The sequence below is a fragment of the Sciurus vulgaris genome (assembly GCF_902686455.1).
Source record: "Sciurus vulgaris genome assembly, chromosome: 1".
In the NCBI taxonomy this organism is placed as follows: Eukaryota; Metazoa; Chordata; class Mammalia; order Rodentia; family Sciuridae; genus Sciurus; species Sciurus vulgaris.
In genome coordinates, this window is record NC_136461.1 from 5078295 (window position 1) to 5095454 (window position 17160).

Below are 17160 nucleotides of genomic sequence, written 5' to 3' on the forward strand. Positions count from 1 at the left end.
TGGGAATGGTGCAGGAGGAGGGTGAACAGGAAGCACAGCTGGCTGCCGCCCACGCCAGCCTGGTGCATCTGCCCAGGTAAAATGGGCCTTAACCAAGAACAGGGTTCTGCGCAGGCAGTTCCATGCCATCTCAGCTGCAGGAGACACGGTGTGGACTCTGTCTTCTGCAAGACTGCAGGGCTGCTCCAGGGTCAGGATGGAGCTGCTGAGTCAGGGCACTGAGCAAAGAGTGAATCTGTGGGGAGGAGGTCACCGGGCTCAGAAGACAGAAGGCCTCCTGTCCAGACAGCTCCACCCTGGGTCCCCAGGAGATCACCAGAGGCAAAAGATGAGATTCCAAACAAGCTGAACACTCATGTTTTGAAGGAACTCCACAGAGCATCACTGACTGACCAGGACGTGATGACAGGCACTGACCTTGGCACTAGGCATAAAGAGCAGGACTGAGTGGTTCCTAGCTCTTGGGAGCTGACATGCTGCTGCAGAGACACAGAAAACAATGAAAACGACCAGGGAAAGCAGTGAGAATGAGGTCACAGTGTGAGAAGAAGAAAGATGCGGCACCAGGGCCTGGCAGCCCTCTGGAGGTTGATGAGGCCCAATGCCTGGAGGCTGAGGAGGCAGGAGGTGGACCAGTCACAGGAAGGGTAGGAGAAGGCCTCCAGGCCAGGCAGAGGACAAAGGATGTATAAAGACCCTGAGGCAGGAAGAGGTCTGGCATGTTGGAGGGATACAGAGGCCCTGGCTGGCTATGGAATGCCCACTGGGGAGGGACATGTTCAACACGGTAACACTGGAGGAGATGGAGGGACCCAGACAGACCATGTCCGACCCAATAAGAAGGAGTCTGATTTAATTTTACTTGCAAGGGGAAGCCATTAGTTAAGCAGAGGAGTGACTTGGTCTAAATTATGTCTTTAGAAGATGGTTCTGGGTGTGTGGGAGAAGGGACTGTAGGGAGGAAGAACAGGCGCAAGGAAGCAATCTTTAGTGACCTAGGAAGTGGTCCCCTTGGGTACCACACCCCACTGGCTTCCCAAAGGGGCATTGCAGAACACCCCAGCCCATCCCAGGGGATCAGGCACCAGGTGTGCCAGCTTTGACTTCAGCAAGAGGCCGATGCACAGGTTTAGGAAGGAAACGGCACCTTGGACAAGAGCAGAAGCAGCAGAGATGGAGCCACCACCCGATGGTGCACTGCGTGAGAGGAGAGGAAGGGAGCAAGTCCAGGAGGCTGCTGTGGTGGGCCTGGCCCCTGGGACACCAGGACAGGTCCCCGCACTGCAACTCTGGAGAAGGCAGGAATGCCCAGGAGGCTGCGGGTTGTGCACAGCATGCCAGGGTGACGGGAGAAGAGCCGCAACGGAGGGGCCCTGCACTGGGACAGCTGGCACCAGAGACGCCTCCAGCTCCCCAGGGGCCAGGGCCAACTGAGGAGGCGCTGAGCGGGAAGTTATGCGGACAGCCTTTCCTTCCTATTGGTAAACCAGGCAAATCTCCAGGGGAGGCAAGTGACCACGAACTTGGCGATCTGCCCAGGGATTCTGTCAAAGCCACAGGAGGTTCTGGACTTGGCTGGGGATCCCTTCCCAGAGAGGTGCTGTGGGAGGTCCTGTGTGACCCCTGCTATGGAGCCTATTGGTTCATGTGTGGCAGGAGCTGAGGGAGCAAAGCCAGGGCAGGAAGCACAGGGGAAAACCACTGGTCACTCTTGGACAGTGACATCTCCAAGGCCTGTGCTGGGAACAATGGCAAGACGACTAACGCCTTACTGCATATACCTGGGCTGGACATAAGCCACAGGTCAGTGAGTTGGTTTTCCCATCGGAAGTGGAATCAGCAGTTGTCCTCAGAGGGAAGCCAGAGCTTTACCCTGTCCCCAGGAGCAGCTGACTTGGATGGCTTCCTTGTGCCCGTGAGCTTCTGAAAACCAAGAGCCCAAAACAATAATGTGATCCCCATGTGTCCTCCCTGGAAATCCATCCCGGGGAGGCCCTGTGTGTCAGTATCTGAGCTCTGGAAAAGCAGTACAGAGAATATATAACTGACTCCTCCCGGAGATGAGGCCTGGCAGGGCGGGGGGCCTGCATACCCACCACTGCCCATGGACCACCATTAGGCCAGCTCCCAAGGTACTGACAGCCATGATGGAGCAGCAGCCTCTACCCCAGAACCGAAGCAGGTCCCCATCACTGGCTGGCTTTCCTCTTCCTCCCAATGAGAACATCTAATCCATTTAGTCCTTGCATTAGTCCTCAGTATTCCTGAGCCCTGTGTGGGGGCCAGGGCAGCTAATAAGACCCACAAGGGCCCTGCCTTCCCAAAGCATACTCCCTGGCTCCTGGAAGGAGGTGCAGGCTTTGTGCCAGCACCCCAAGCTCAGCATCCACTGAGTCCACAGCATCACACTGACTGGGACCAGAGTAAGAGGTGTCTCTGAAACACTTGCTTTCAGCAGGGAGGTGGAAGAACTTCCAGAAACATCACATTAAGAGAGCCAGGGGAGTTGGGGGTGTAGCTCAGTTGGTAGAGTGCTTGCATAGCATGCACAAAGCCCTGGGTTCAATCCCCAGCACCACCAAAAAAAAAAAAAAAAAAAAAAAAAAAAAAAAAAAAAAAAACAACCAGAGAGGCAGGGCAAGCTTGTAGGAGAGGGTGAAAGAAATTAGCACAAAGTCCAAAGCAAATACCTGCACCTTGCCTAGGAGGGGTGGGATGAGGAAGAGGGGGAGGCATCACTTGCTCATTCAGCCAAGTCCAAGTCATGCCAAGCCCCCAACTCTGCTTTCACCAGGGAGCAGAGGAACCAATGGCATTTACCGTTGGAGGTCCCTGGCAGTGGGGGATCCCAGGCTCCTGCTGAGTCTGGGGCCAGAGAAGCCGCCTTGAGGAACAAGTGGGCACAGGCTGCTGTTAAAAGGAGCTGGACATTAACGGATGAAGGCTAGTGGGGAGAGGGGCTGCAGGCTGCCCGTGTGCCCGTGACCCTGACCTCTCTGCCTTTCTCTTTCAGCCCACGACACGGGTCTTGTGACCCTACAAGTTGCCTTCAACAACCAGATCATCTCCAACTCGGTGGTGTTTGAGTACAAAGCTCGGGCTCTGCCCACGCTCCCTTCCTCCCAGCACGACTGGCTGTCACTGGACGGTAAGAATGGCATCCAGGTCACCTGGCCAGGCCCTGACATACCAAGTGCACAAGAAAAAAAGCCAAGCACCCAAAGAGGGGAAGGAAAGGTTATCAGTGTATCAGGGTCCACCAAGGAAGGATGGGCTGGGCTCCATAGTCAGGCTGCAAGTGTGTATGTCGCCTGGCAGCTCTGTTTCTGGCCATGGGCTAGTCACATCCTCAACTTGGTGTCTCTCTGAGAGAAGCATGTAAGCTGTGCCTGGCACTCCCGCCGAGGTATCTGGGTGGCTAAACAAGCCCCCAGGAGCTACGGGGACACTCTCTGGACAGACCCCAAGCAGCAAGTCCAAGCAGCTGCTATTTCCCTTTCCTCCTGGAAGGAAACAGCCCTGAAGCCTCAGCAGACCCAGGCCTCTTAGAGCAGGAAGCAGTGAGAGACTGCGGCAGCGGCTCAGGCCTGGGCGTCTTTCAGACTCAGACTGCTGGCTTGTGTGTGGCGTGTTTCTGCCTTTCCGGGACAGCTAGCCAAACCTTCTCCTGGGACACACACATACACGCATCAGCCCCTGCTCCTTGGTTGTTTTTACTTACACCTCTGCCCTGATTCAGCCTCGGAGACAAACCCAGCCTCACGATTGTGCCAAAGGGTTCAGGGAGTGCTGCAGGGGAGGAGGCAGGGCTGCTACCCTTGGCTGTGGAGTTGGTAAGAGGTTGCCCACGTCCCTGGGGCACCAGTGGCTCTGCAAAGAAAAGCTGTCAAAGACCAGCTGGGACCTCCAGGGTCAGCAGCTGCTGCCCGGCTACCTGGGCTTGTTTCCCAGAAGCCCCAGAGCTGGAGAGCCCTTGGCAGGTGGGGGGCGCTGAGCCCAGCCTGACCTCTTCACAGGGTACAGGTCTCAGTGTTAGGGCACCTGTAGAGGTGGCAGTCTGTGAGGTGTCCTGCAGGAGACTTCAGCTGCCCTGGGTGTTGGGATCATGGCTAAGCTGACCTTGGGCCCTCCGTAAGGGTGGGTTCCCTAAGTACCCCTCCCCTACCCATAGTTGCCCCCTTGCCTCCTCACCTCTCAGCCTTCTCCTGGCTGCTGGCTGCCTCTGCCCGCCCTGGGCAGCTTTCTAGGCTGCAAACCTAGACCTTATCCCGGCTATACCAGCGGTGACAGGGTGCCTGGCAGCCGCTCTGGTCAGTGAACCCTCAGGAGTTATTCCCAGAGGTGGTTTTGGGTCAGCAGGATCTGCACCCTGGCATGGCTGCTGGGAGCACCGTGCTGGCCTTGGCAGCATCTCTGGCTGAGGCTGGAGCCAGCCAGAGCTGCGATGACGACCGGCAGTATGTAACAGAGAAGGGCAGGGTGACCAGGGGCTCCTGTTCAGGAAATCCGGTTTCAGTTTTGCAGAACAAATGGGGAATGGAGCAGGGAGCTCTGCAGAGCCCTGGCTCTCCCCGAGTGACCCAGCCAGCCTCTTGAGGGTGGACTGAAGGATGTGGGGCCCCGGGTAGAGCCCTGCCTTGGCGATGGAGCCTTATCAGAGCTCGGGCTCTGCTAGCCAGTGCCTCAGAGCACAGGAATCATCCACTGGCCCCTGAAGGCCTGGAAAGACAGCCATACCCTGAGGTCACCCAAAGGGGAGGACCCTGTGAGTGGAGACACTGGCCAAGGGAACCTGCCTTAACTGCTCATGACAAACACAGTCCTGGGACCTGGGGAATGGGACTGTCGCCAAGCTGGGCAGCTGTTCCACAGCAGTCCCCTCTGCCAGGACTTTGAGCTCTGACCTCTGTATGCCACCAAGTTGAAATAAGCATGCCTCGGACACTGGCAGGATCCACAGGAGAGATGGTGGGCAACAAGGCTTTGGTATCTGAGTACCATTGACTTTGTGTTGCCACCAGTCAGGGTGCAGTAAGAACCGTAGGTCCCTGTGGTTTGGAGTGGGAACTCAAGGGTTGTGCTGAAGCAGACTGGGCCAGCCTGGCTCAGGAGAGACAGCCTGCCATCCCACTATGGCCCAAGTGCCCCACTGAGAGCAGTTCAGGGCCCCAAGGATGGTGTTAGTCCCTTTTATCTTGTCTGAGCCAGGTGCCCTTTCAAGCAATGGGAGGGAGAGAGGGGAGGGTGGAGGGACTGAGACTCCACCTGGCTGGGGGGTGGAGCTTCCCTCGTTATTCATTTTCCCCTAAGAGAATACAAGTGACTTACCCACCCAAGGACCATTTTCCCAGCCTTTCACTAGCCTGATTGTCAGTGGGGGAGGGGAGCAGCATCGCAACCTCAGCGCCAGGGGCTAATCTGTTCCAGCGCAAAAGGGACTGCCGGGACAGCTAGCAGGAGGGCGAGGGTCCCGGCCTTTGGCCAGCCTCTTGGCCTGGCTGTGAACTTTGTGTCGGGACAGATGCTGCAGTGGCCGGGCGGTGGTAAGCCTCTCTCCCCGTCTCCTCTCCCCTGCCCTCCCCTCCTGTCTCTGCAGCTCCTTGGCTCAGTCCCTCCCGCCCCCACGGCTACTGGGCACACTCTCCTTTAGAGCTCGCCAGGAAGCGAGATGTGTGTGCAGCAGCGAGGGAGGAGTGGTGTTGGAAAGGGTGGGGGCGAGGGGACTGCAGCGCAGAGCAAAGTGGGGCACAGCGGCCGGCGGCGCGCATGCACAAACAGGCGCGCGCGCGCACACACACGCACACAAACACACACACGCCCGGAGCGCAGCCGCAATGCGGGGTCTTTCGCGGAAAGGCTGCCCGGGTCCCGCAGGGCTCTGGGGCGCCCGCCCCGCGCTGCAGCAGGACCGCGGCTATTTGGAGGCGAGCGGCCGTCCCCAGCGCTGCGAACGGGGACCACAGTGCGCAGCGCTGCGGGCCGCGAGCCCGCCCCCCCACCTCTTGCGTCGCCCTCTTGGAGTCCCAGAGCGCTCTTTGCCCCTCCCCCATCGCAGAGCGGGGTGGGGGGGATGTTTGAGGACGAGAATTTCTGCCTTCGCTGGGTTTAGACAATGGATTTGTGTGCTAGGCTAAAGGCTGGTGGGCGGTCCGGAGCCCGGAACGCTGCGAACCTGCGCGCGCGCGCGCACACGAGTCTGCAGCGGCAGAGGCGCAGCCTTTGTCCCAGCCTGCAGTCTTTGTCCCCAGCCCTCAGCCTTTGTCCCTGAGGTGCAGCTTTTGTTTGCGCAGCCCCACCTGGCTGGCGGCGGCCGAGAATCGTCCGAGGAGGGGACGTGCAGTGTCCCCTCTACGTTCCCAAAACCTCAGCTGGGGCGCCGGCATCGAAGAGAGACCGGGCATGGAGACGGGAGAACCAGGAGGTGGTGCAGCTGCGGTGTGGGAGTGTAGCCTTCTGGATACTGAGGCTGTAGCGCCTTTTCCAGACCTAAGGGGTTTCCCCCAACGTTTTCTGTAACCTCTGGTGGCCAGAGTCCACCTTTGCTGGAACCTCAGTTCCCTAGCACAGGGCGGCACCATGGTAGGCTGTAGTACATGAAAAATGAGTGCAGATGAGACCCATCCACCGTTTATTGATCCAGTCTAGTCCAGTCTAGTGGTCAGTACAGCTTCACCTGGGAAGTGAGGGGCCTGGTGAGACCTGAAGCCTGAGTAGGCATCTACCAGAGGGAGGGATATTCCAGGAAGAGGGAGGGGAGAGCTGCCTTTGGTCAAGTCTCTCTGGAAACTGCCATTTCTACTATCTATCCTCCAAAGACCCAGATATGGCACTCAAGGGTGGTCTGAGCAGGCTTGTTGTTCATTTGAGCTCACAAGGGGAACCTTCCTCCGGGCTGGAGGTAGGCAGGCAAGGGGGTTACCCTGGATCTGGGGCCTCTGGGAAATGTCACTTCTGCCTGCATCTTGTCTTGTGGATTCAAGCCGCCAGGCTGTGCTGAGCTCAAAGCCCGTGCGCTGTCTGTTTAGGCTGTCTTGCCTGTGCCTGTGTTTGCAGAGAGAATAAACCCAGTCTGTTCAACACTGCAGCCTTGGAGCTGGGGGGTGGGCAGGCCTCTCATTTGTCCAAGGGCATTGGGACACCTTTAAGTGACCCCTGCCCCTGGAAGAGAAGGTTAGTGGAACATCTGCGTGCCCTGTTCTTCCTCTTCTTATAGCTATCTGATTCTCCCCAAGGTCAGGTTGAGAAGGTTCAGGGTCCCCCCAGCCCCACCCCGCTCATCCCCTTCTTGGAACCCCACTAAGCTGCTTATGCTTAGACTATTTTCAGTTGCTTCTCTCCTGCCTGGGAGAGAGGATTTTAGTGGGCCATGGAGTGAGTTCACCGAGGAAGCAGTTTCCCTGGGCATCTTGGACTGGTCATGTGGGCAGTCCTGCTGATCTCGAGTTGGGAGGGACCTTGTCATCTCAGGTAGAGGGGGAAAGCAGGGACTGACAGTTTTAGCTGCATTTCTAGGTGCCTGCTTCCTGTGTCAGGCTCTGGGCAGGCTGGGTGTCCCAGACAGCCCCCTTCCCATTCACTAGGGGCAGAGAAGGGTATTCTCTGACTTCTGGGGCAGCCTGGCACTGGGTTGGGTGTCTGCAAAGACAGAGAACCTTGCCCCTGTCTGACAGGGAGGTAGAGAGAAGGAAAGGCAAGATTTGGCCTCCCTGTTTGACCTTCTGGTCTGACCCAGCCCTCCGTACTAAGATGGCAGATTGGCAGCTGGGGTGGGTCCCAAGTTTGCCGCCAACCCTGCCTCCAAGCTGCAACCTGTTCCTGGCATGTGCCTGCAGTCCTGCGGTCCTCCCCACTGTGTGCTCCTTCCTCATTCCACCCCTGCCCACAGGGCTGGAGACCACACACTGACCTAGAGACCCTGGGTACAGTCTGGGGACGATGGGAGAGGCCAGTGTAGCTGTGGGAGGCATTTGCTATTTCTTTGCCTCGGTAGCACTCCAGGGCTTTCTGAGAAGTGAACCTGTGCCCGCTTCTCCTGGGCTGCCCTCTTGCTTTTCTCCCTCCAGCCACCTTGCTGTCACCCTCAGCCAGGCCCCCTATGTCACACAGAAGAGAGCAGACTTGAGCAAGCCGAGACGAAGAGCCATCGAAAAGCGTCTCTTTCCCCAGTCAGTGTGTGTGTGTGTGGGGGGGGGGGGGGTTGTTATGTTAAGTAATTTAGCTATTAAATAATTTTAAATGTCATTGTTTTACTAAAACAAATATAGTTTGTTTAATGGCATAGAATCTAAAATTCACAAGAATTTTTAAAATAAGACCACATTAAGATAAGACAGTGTCAGCCAATTGGTTTGACCTGGATATTGGCTCTCAATGACACCCGTGGTTAAAACCCAGAGTCCACACTCACCCCCTCCTGCCTCTAGGGGCACTTGGAGGAAGTCAGAGACCCTCTGTGACAGGGGACTGGCCAGCAGTAAGTGAGCAGGAGCCCTGCCCAGAGCTTGCTGAGTCTACCTGGAGTAGGGTCTGGATGCACACGAGCCGATTAGTGCTTGGGCCTCTGGGTGCTTCTGTGTATAGCAGTGACCTGGGGGACACAGGTGGCAGCAGCAGAAGAGGTTCGAGCCAGTCTTACACTTGGGACTTGAAGCTGAGTGACAAGAGGAGCATCCCCTCTGAGCCAGCCAGTGTCTTGCTCCAGTGCACAGCATTCCTCCTCATTACCAGTCTTCTGTTCTCTCTGGGGACCGCAGCACCGCAGATCAGGGTGGGCGTCCATCTGCTCGGACCTGCTCGGTCCGCATGCTTTCCTTAACACTGTTGGGGGTGGCAATTATGTCAGCGTCCACTCAGGGGAGCATCTTAGCTGTTTTGGTTCCCAAGGAGCCAGCTATTTCTCCCGAGCCAGGGACCAAGGGGAGGTGACTACCTACTGTTTGCAGCTGGGGTCACACCAAGTAGATCTGTGCAGGGCTCCTCTGTGTGGCAGGGAATGGGTCACCTTGGAGTGGGGCCTCACCCAGTCTTCTTATAGCAGTGACAAATGGAGCCCTGCAGATAAGAGGTACTTAGGAGGAAGCTCAGCCTCCCTATGGAGGCTGAGGGAACAGCCTTTGCCACCCCCTCCTGACCATTAGGGTAGGAGGCAAAGAAGCCAGGGGTTGGGGGCAGGGCGGGCAGGTGCGGGCTGCTCTTGAGAGCTTGTCCCCAGTCACCTGGGGATCAGGTGCCTCATTCAGAAGCCTAAAGGTAAGGAGTTCAGTCCCTCCAGTGAGCAGCACCAAGCAGTGTTTCCTTGACCCCTGGACTTAATTCCCAGGGCTGCCATACAAACCATAGACATTTCTCTTCGTTCTGGAGACTGGGGGTCTGACCTCACGGTGACAGCTGGGCCAGGATCCCTTAGGAGGCAGAGGGAAGAATCTGTTGCTGGTGGCCAACAGCCCTGGTCCCGCCTGGGCTTGTGGTCTCTGCCTCCGTGGTTACAGGGCCACCTTCCCTTGTGTGTCCCTTTTTCTCTTCTTATAAGGACGCCAGTGGTTGAATCAAAGCCTACCCAGTCCACTAAGGACTGGGCTTAACTGATTAGGGAGACCCACTTTCCAAATAAATGACATTCTGAGATTCTGGGTAGACAGTTCTGTGCCATCACTGTGGGATTGTGCCCAGGGCATCCAGAAGCGCACCAGCCATGGTCCTGGTCCTCAGGCCTTGCTGAAGTCACAATTGACCCACAGAGATCGCCAGCAGCCCCGAGGGTGGCAGGGCTCTGAGCAGGGCATGGAGGGTGTACTCCTCCATGGTTGGGAGCTGGCTCAGTAGCCAGGGACCATTCACAATCAAAGATGAGCCGTTATAAGGACAGTGAGAGGAAGCGCACCCCCACTCAGCATCGAGTGGGCATTTATCATGTGAGCACAGGGCACACTCGGGAAGGGCTTACGTGGTGGGAGGCAGACTCCTGCCTGGAGGTCACTGTCCTGCTGGGACGCTTAGAGAGAACTGTGGGGCACCAGGACAGAGTGGGCTCTGGCATCCATCCAGCTTCTGGCCTCCCACATCCACCCACTGTGGACACACTGACCAGCATGGCCCTTGCCAAGGTCAGCAGTGTGTCCTTGTTGACCCTGGGGCCTGTTTGGACCTCTGACCCAGCTCATTGCAAGCCCCTCTGGCCCTGGCTCTTCAACTCTGTCCTCTCCTCCAGCCCCTTCCATCTCCCCTGCCTGCTCCTTCTCAGGCTATCACCCAGCTCCTTCTGGAAAGTTCTGTAAGTGTCCACAGGCTGGCTCTCTTTCCCTGAGGGTTTCCCCCCACCCCACACCGGGCTCTCTCCACTCATGCCCAGCTGGCTGCTCCTCTGTATTTCATCTCAGCTCCAGAACCACCCAGCTGCCCAGAGGACAGTGCCACCAGGCCTCCCTTGGGCAAGCCAACATGTCCCAGGCAGGACACAACCATTCTTGTGTTGCCGCCTTGTCCAGTAGCCCTCCCCTTCCAAGCTTTCTGACCTCCGTGGGTAGTTCGGAATCCCACGAGGCGCCCTGGGGACCTGTGCTCTCCCTCCCCCACGTGCCGGCGCCAGCCTGGTGCCTTTCTGTCCTTGAATTCTCTCACATTCTCTACTTCTCTCCTGCCCTGCCACCCCGTCATTCAGCCCAAAATAATCCCACACGTCCTCACCTGTCTCCTGGCCTCCTTCCCCTGGGGCCATTCATTCTTCCATCATCCAGTAAATATGCACTAAGTACCTGCCGTGGCCTGGGCCCTGGGGACACTCGCTCTTGCAGAGTTTGTGTTCCCAGTGGGTAGAAAGACAACAATCAATGGCAGAGGAAAATACCAGAGAGTGGTAAGTGCTGGGCAGTTGCTGGGCAGGCCCCAACTCTGGGTGGTCTGGGAGAGGGTCCAGGGTGGCTACTTTAGGTTGGGGGTCACAGGGGCCTCTATGAGAAGGCCAAGGTAAAGCTGAGATAAGAAGGACAGGAAGGAGCCAGCCAGACTAAGGTCCGTGGAGAAGCATTCCAGGCAGAGGGATTCACTAGGACAAAGCCCCCAGCGGAGGAAGGGTGGCCTAGCCTGGCATGTTGGAGGGACTGGAGAGGCCCTGCCGTCCAAACAGAGGAGGGGGATCCCCAAGGGCCAGCCATTCAAAGCAGGGAGCAGGGTCACGTCCTGCGGTCCGTGGGAGGCGCCGTGGGAGATGAGTGTGGATGCTCAGTCTGTGTTTTAGCAGTGGGGTGACATGCTCCAGGGATGTTTTCAAGGCCGCCCCAGCTGCTGCAGCATTGTGTCTCTACTTGCAAGAAGAACACTCTGGAGCCTCTAGCATCAGTTTAGGCAAGAGACAATGGTGGCTCTGACAAGCTGGTAATAATGAATCCCCACATGCATGGCAGCTTTGGGGGAATATTTGAGGTAAAGTCAGGGGTCCTGCTGATGATTTGAATGTGAGGATGAGAAAGAGGACCTAGATATGGGACTTGAACAAGTAGAGGGCCAGGGGACCATTTCCTGACATGGAAAATTTGAAGCTGCCAAGCTCGGGGCTCTGGGATGTAGAGTGTGGTTGCTGTCTGGTTATGATGAGTGTCTTTTTTAGGGGTGCTGAGCTCACAGTTGGCTTTGAACATCTGGAGGTCAAGGACAAAGAGGTCCATGATGGAGGTGGAATTCAGGAGTCACCAACTCCTGGATGGTATTGAAGCCAATGGCTCCAGAAACGGGTATAGATAAAGGAGAGAAGCTGCAGGCTCAGCAGTGGCTAGTCCAGTGTCAGGATGCCAAGAGAAGGCTGAGCAGTCCGTGGGACAGAAGGGGGACCAGGAGGAAGCAATTCTGTTGAGACTAAGAAAAGAGGGAATTTCAAGAAAAAGAACTTGGCCAACCACGTCCAGTGCCAGTGGAGAGGAGGACGGGCTCTCCGGGTGGAGGGAGCAGCATGTGGAAAGAGGGGGAGGTGGGGAAGATGGAGCTCCAGAGCTTCAAGGCCTGGAAGGGGCTGAAAAATCCAGAAAAGGCAGTGCCTGTCCCTGACTCAGAGCCACAGGCTGAGGCAGGAGCAGAGGGCAGTAGTCACTTGGACTCTCAACTGGCCCAGGAGTTTCTGTCTCCCGCTGTCCTCAACCATACAGCTGGGAAGGACCAGGGCCCAGCTTCCCCTGCCTTGCACCTCTGTGGGCCCAAGGAAGGTCGCCTTCAGTCCCTGGGCTCATGGGATATCCCACAGCTCCTGAGTGCCAAAGCCACCCTCCCTCTTCATTCTTCCCACTGGGCACAAGGGCAGGATATGAGCCCCAGGCAGGAAGAAACTGGCTCGCCCCCAGACAGTGTGTGGATGCCATCAAGCGCAGCAGGGACTGCTCGCAGCCCCTAACCTCTGAAGGTTGCTGAATGCAGCAACCTGCAAACGGGAAGACGGCCCGCATACCCTCACTCCCACGTCAGTGACTCCCATTCTCCTACCTTGGTATTTGGATGCTGATCATTGGTTGTCCACAAAGCACAGCCCCAAAGACAGGCCACTTGGAACCTGGAACCCCAGAGAGACCATCTGGGCTGGGACCAGTCCGGGCCAGTGTTTGGCTGTCTTCCTTGGCCTTTTCTATGATCAGCCTCCCAGAATCCACCCCCTGAAAAAGACCAGAGATGCAGGTCTGTTTATCCAGCGGTAAACAGGGGAGAAATGGCCCCACCCAGGACTGACCAGCCTGAAGAGTCTGGGCAGCGAGGAATTGAAGAAGCAGGGGTCCGGGCGGGGACCTGTGGGAAGGAGCGAGTTTCTGCAGGTCCCAAGCAAGGCGGGAGGAGGCACCTCCCACATAATCCAGTTCTGCACAGGACTGAGAAGGCGACACTCAGCCTCTGACTGGGGCCAAGAGCAAGGCCTCTCCTTTTGAAAGCTCCTAAAAATACACCTGTCTCTGATCCCTCCTGAGAGCCCAGCCACCTCGTCCCCCGCCTTGTGACATAAGGAGATTCAGAACAATCTCTGATAGACCGAAGACCAGCTTCCTCCATGGCAGTAACTTGCCAGCACTTTCCAGGGGTTGAGAACTCAGAATCTTTGGTTTGAGGGGGAAGAGTGAGAGCGTGGTCCATATTAAGGAACAACAGGAGGTGTTTTCAAACATGAGCACAGAGCAAACATCTCGATATGCCAGAATTAATCTAGAACACGAGAGGGTGAGAAGTCGAAGCAAGCTTGGTTGGCCATTAGTCTACCTCCTCATCCTTCTAGAAGGAACCTGGTCCCCAGAAGAGTAGTGACTTAGCATGTCTTCCTCCCTTCCACCTTCCCCTTCTCCATCCGTCAGACAAACTCACCTAAGCGCTCTCTAGAAGACAGGATGGAAAGGGAAATGAGAAATGAACCATCTGGAAATCTGGGGCCAAGTGATAGGCTGCAGTGTCTTTGCAGAGGTAAGCTTTGCCTCTGTGACCTGGTTGAATGAGCTGATGCTCTTTCCCAGCATTCCTACCGTCAAAGGAGAGGGAACAGTGGCTCTTACCACACTCTCCAAGCCCCATGTCCAGAGGGCTTGGTTCTCACATCAGTAAATGGGGGAGTCCCCAGGGGAGGTCCCCCAGGGTCTCTTCACATCCCAAGGCCTGAGATGTACTGGCATGTGAGTAGAGAATCCCCAGCCCCTCTCCTCAGTTGGTGGTGTTCTGGAGAGCTGGTGACATCCCATGTCAATTCAATGACAGCAAGCTCCACCAGTTGGTCTTGAGGGACATGGGACAGCTGGAAGTCCTCTGAACCACTCTGATGGCCTCTTTCAGCAAAACCTGCCTCCGCACAGAGTTGCCCACCAAGGGTAAGAGCTGGCACCTGCCAGTGTTTGCCACCTGCCTGGTCCCATGCATAAAGCATCGATGTGCACAGACCTACTCAAACTTCCAGCAACCTGAGGTCCCCATTCTGCAGGTGAGGACACCTGGACCCAAGTGAGCAGGTGGGGCAGGCGCATCATACACAGGTCCTACCCCTGTGGCTGTCCTCTGTGTCTTCTCCTGGTCACAGAGGTGCTGCCTCGCAGCTGGAAGCGCACTTTGCCCCTGCTCCCCCACAGCGCCCACTGCCCCGCGAAGGAGGCCTTCTTCTCTGCCTTCCCATCACACTTTGTAAATTCCTCCATTAGTGATTTTTTCTCTGCAATCATTTATTCAAAACTGTTAATGGAGGGAGTCCCCATGAGGCACCAGGTGCTGCACCAAGTGCCAGGAATCAGAACAAGCGAGGACAGGTGAGGCCTCTGCTCCCTGGGCTTACTGACTAGCGGAGGAAAAGTCAGACCTGATTGTGAGCCTTGGAAAACAGCCTTTGGAGAACTTGTCCCAGGAGGTCTTCTCAGGGAGGTCTGGGAAGGATTTCTTGAAGAAATGACTCTTGAACTGAGATCTGAAAGCACAGCAGAAGTTAACTCCAGGAAAACAGGAGGAGGCAGGGGCTCCCCAGGCTGAGGGACAGCACACGCAGAGGCTCTGTGTTGGGAGGGAGTCTTGTGAACGTGAAGGAGGCCCAAGGCCAGCGAGGTGGTGGGGAGCAGTGGGCCAGGCTGGAGGAAGCAGGAGGGGCATTTGAGCGCAGGGCAGTGTGAGCTGGCCACGGAGTGGTGGCTTCGGAAAGGGGAGCCATCGAGGGTTGGAGAGGCAGTGACATGACCCAGATTGCTTTCTGAGAAGTGGGCTTGGTTGATGCATGAAGAGCAGATTGAAGGAGGGCTGGAACAGATGAGCCTAGATAATGAACTTGTCCAGGCTCAAGTTGATGGTGGACTCGGCAGTTCTAGGAGAAGAGGAAGCCAAGGAACACAAAGAGGTGACATCAGTAAGACTCCCAGATGGATTAGCTGTGGGGCTGGGTGTCATTCGCCTTGGCTAAGGACTGGTCATGAGTTGGGCTGAGGTTAAGGAGCACTGGTGACAACCATGAGAAAAGTCGATGGCAAGGAGATACAAGAAGAGAAGAAGGGCTCAGAGAAGCAAAGGGTCAAGAGAGAGACTTCTGAAATGTGTGCATGGGGGTGACATTGCATAAAATGGGTCCCCAGATGTGAAAGAATTGACGGGTGAGAAAGAGTATAGCTGAGTCCAAAACCAAGGACCTTTCTCTTAGTAATCATCATGCCCCAGTGTCTGTCATAGGGAGGCCAGAAATGTAGTAGCTTCTCAATAAGTATTTCTTCAAGGGATGGGCAGAAGGATGGACAGATGGATAGACACATGGATAGATGAACAGATGGATGGATGGATGCTGGTCAACCTGGTGGTGTCTTTGAGACCGTTGTCCTCACTGCTGATTGACTTCAGCTCAGCCCAGTGTCCTCCCTGGTGTCAGTAACTGGGGATGGTGTCTAGAGCTGATCAGGCACCACTGCCTTCTCTCTGGATCTCTGGATCCTTCAAGGATGTGACCCAAGAAAAGAACGCAAAGCTTGATAAGTTCTCTATAGAACGTGCCCTCAGGCCGCCTTCAGAGCTATCAAGCACCCCCCACACCCACACCGCGAGCCTGTGAGGACAGAGGAGCCTCCCTCCTGCTCATTGCAGGGGAGAAGGAAGGGAAAAGCAGTTCTCTTCCGAGATGCTCAAACCTAGCCACCCTCTGGATGTCAGATAAGGAGACTTCGCATCCAGGTCCCTAGTAAGTCCCTGCATGGTGGGTCGCCATCCGGGGACCTGGAGAAGGGCTTCATGACCCTCTATGGTGGCCCCATCACCTGGCCCAGTCTCACTGTAGCCTGGTTAATGATGAATGAATGAGCGAATTGAATGAATGGGTGGGTAGAAGGGTCAGTGGCGACCACAGAAGTCTCCCTATCCACATCCCTCCCATAGAATCCTGTGGTGCCGAAACACACCGGCAGGACAGTGACAGTGACAACCACCAGCCAGGTCCTATGGCCCGTGCTTCATATTCATGATCCTATTGAGGTCTCCTAACACCCACCTGCTTGGCCACTTGTGGCCTCAGGAAGTTGTTCATAGGCAGATACCTCACCTCCAAACTGGGTCATACACCATTATGGAAGAAACAGGCTTGGCAGTCTGTCACCAACCTGTCACCTAGTGGTACCTGCAGAGCTCCAACCACCTGAGAGCCACTCTGCAGGAACTGAGACTCCACCCACTGTGTTAGTCCATTTTCTGTTACTATAACAGATAACCTGTAATTCAGGTGCTTTATAAAGAAAAGTGGCTTATTTAGCTCGTAGGTTCTGGGGGATCAAGGGCATGGCACTAGCCTTGGCTCAGGCTCTGGCAAGGACAGATGGCATCACAATAGCTGGAGCATGTTCAAGGGGGAGAGACCATGTCACCAAACAGGAAGCTAGAGTTGGGGCGGGGGGTCAGCCTTGCTATGATAACAACCCTCTTATGAGAACTAACTCAGGGTCCCTGAGAACTGTATTAATTCCTCCCAAGAGCAGCGTCCCCAGTGAGTTCCCACCAGCCCCACCCTATACGGTCCCACCACCTCAACACTGTCACACTGGGGCCCAGACTTCCAACACAGGGACCACATCCAAACCTGAGCACGCACCCATCACCCAGGCATGCCCTGGCCCCCAGGGCTCAGGACAGGAGGCAAACAGGTCTGAACAGGTCCTCCACCCCTCCAGAAGGGGGACACATCCAACAAGGGTGACCCTGTGTGAAAGCTGTACCGTGTTCCTAGGCATGCTCTTCTCATGTAGAAAGGATGTGCAAGAGTGGCCAGCTGTGTGGTCACAGTCCACACGAGCCTGCCCTGCCTTCTGATATCAACTGCAAGTTCAGGGTCCCAAGACCTCCCTTTGGTAACTCACTGGGAGGACTCAGAGCTCTGAAAGTTGCTAGACTCACAGTGGACGGCATTTGGAGGGTACAAATTAAAAGAAGCCAAAGGAGGGTTGCAGAGGGCAGAGTCCTACAGGGTGCCAAATACGCACTGCCATTGTCCTGTGAGTCATGAATAGCACTACTGTTCTGGCACTGACGTGAGACAGCACCCAGTGGCGACTGCTGGCCAGGGAGGTTCACTGGAGCCTCCGTGTCCATGACGTGAGTGAGGTTCCCTTGTGCAGGCTCCCCGTGGCTAAGGCAATCCCAGAGTCACCTGGTACTACACACGTGACCCAGAGCCCCACCCTACATCACAATATTGGTCTTCCT

The 17160-nt window shown here is 56.1% G+C and overlaps 1 protein-coding gene across 22 annotated transcripts in view; it reads left to right on the forward strand.

The window, feature by feature from the left end:
- CAMTA1 (calmodulin binding transcription activator 1) overlaps nt 1-17160 on the forward strand; it is a 764551-nt gene that overhangs the window by 690959 nt on the left and 56432 nt on the right. For 21 of the 22 annotated variants that reach the window (XM_079111189.1, XM_079111197.1, XM_079111196.1 and 18 more), the window contains one exon: nt 3014-3148. In XM_079111189.1, coding sequence (XP_078967315.1) covers nt 3014-3148 — 135 coding nt within the window. Of the gene's footprint in view, nt 1-3013; nt 3149-5414; nt 5544-17160 lie in introns of those variants that run through there. The other variant, XM_079111186.1, reaches the window with a different exon arrangement.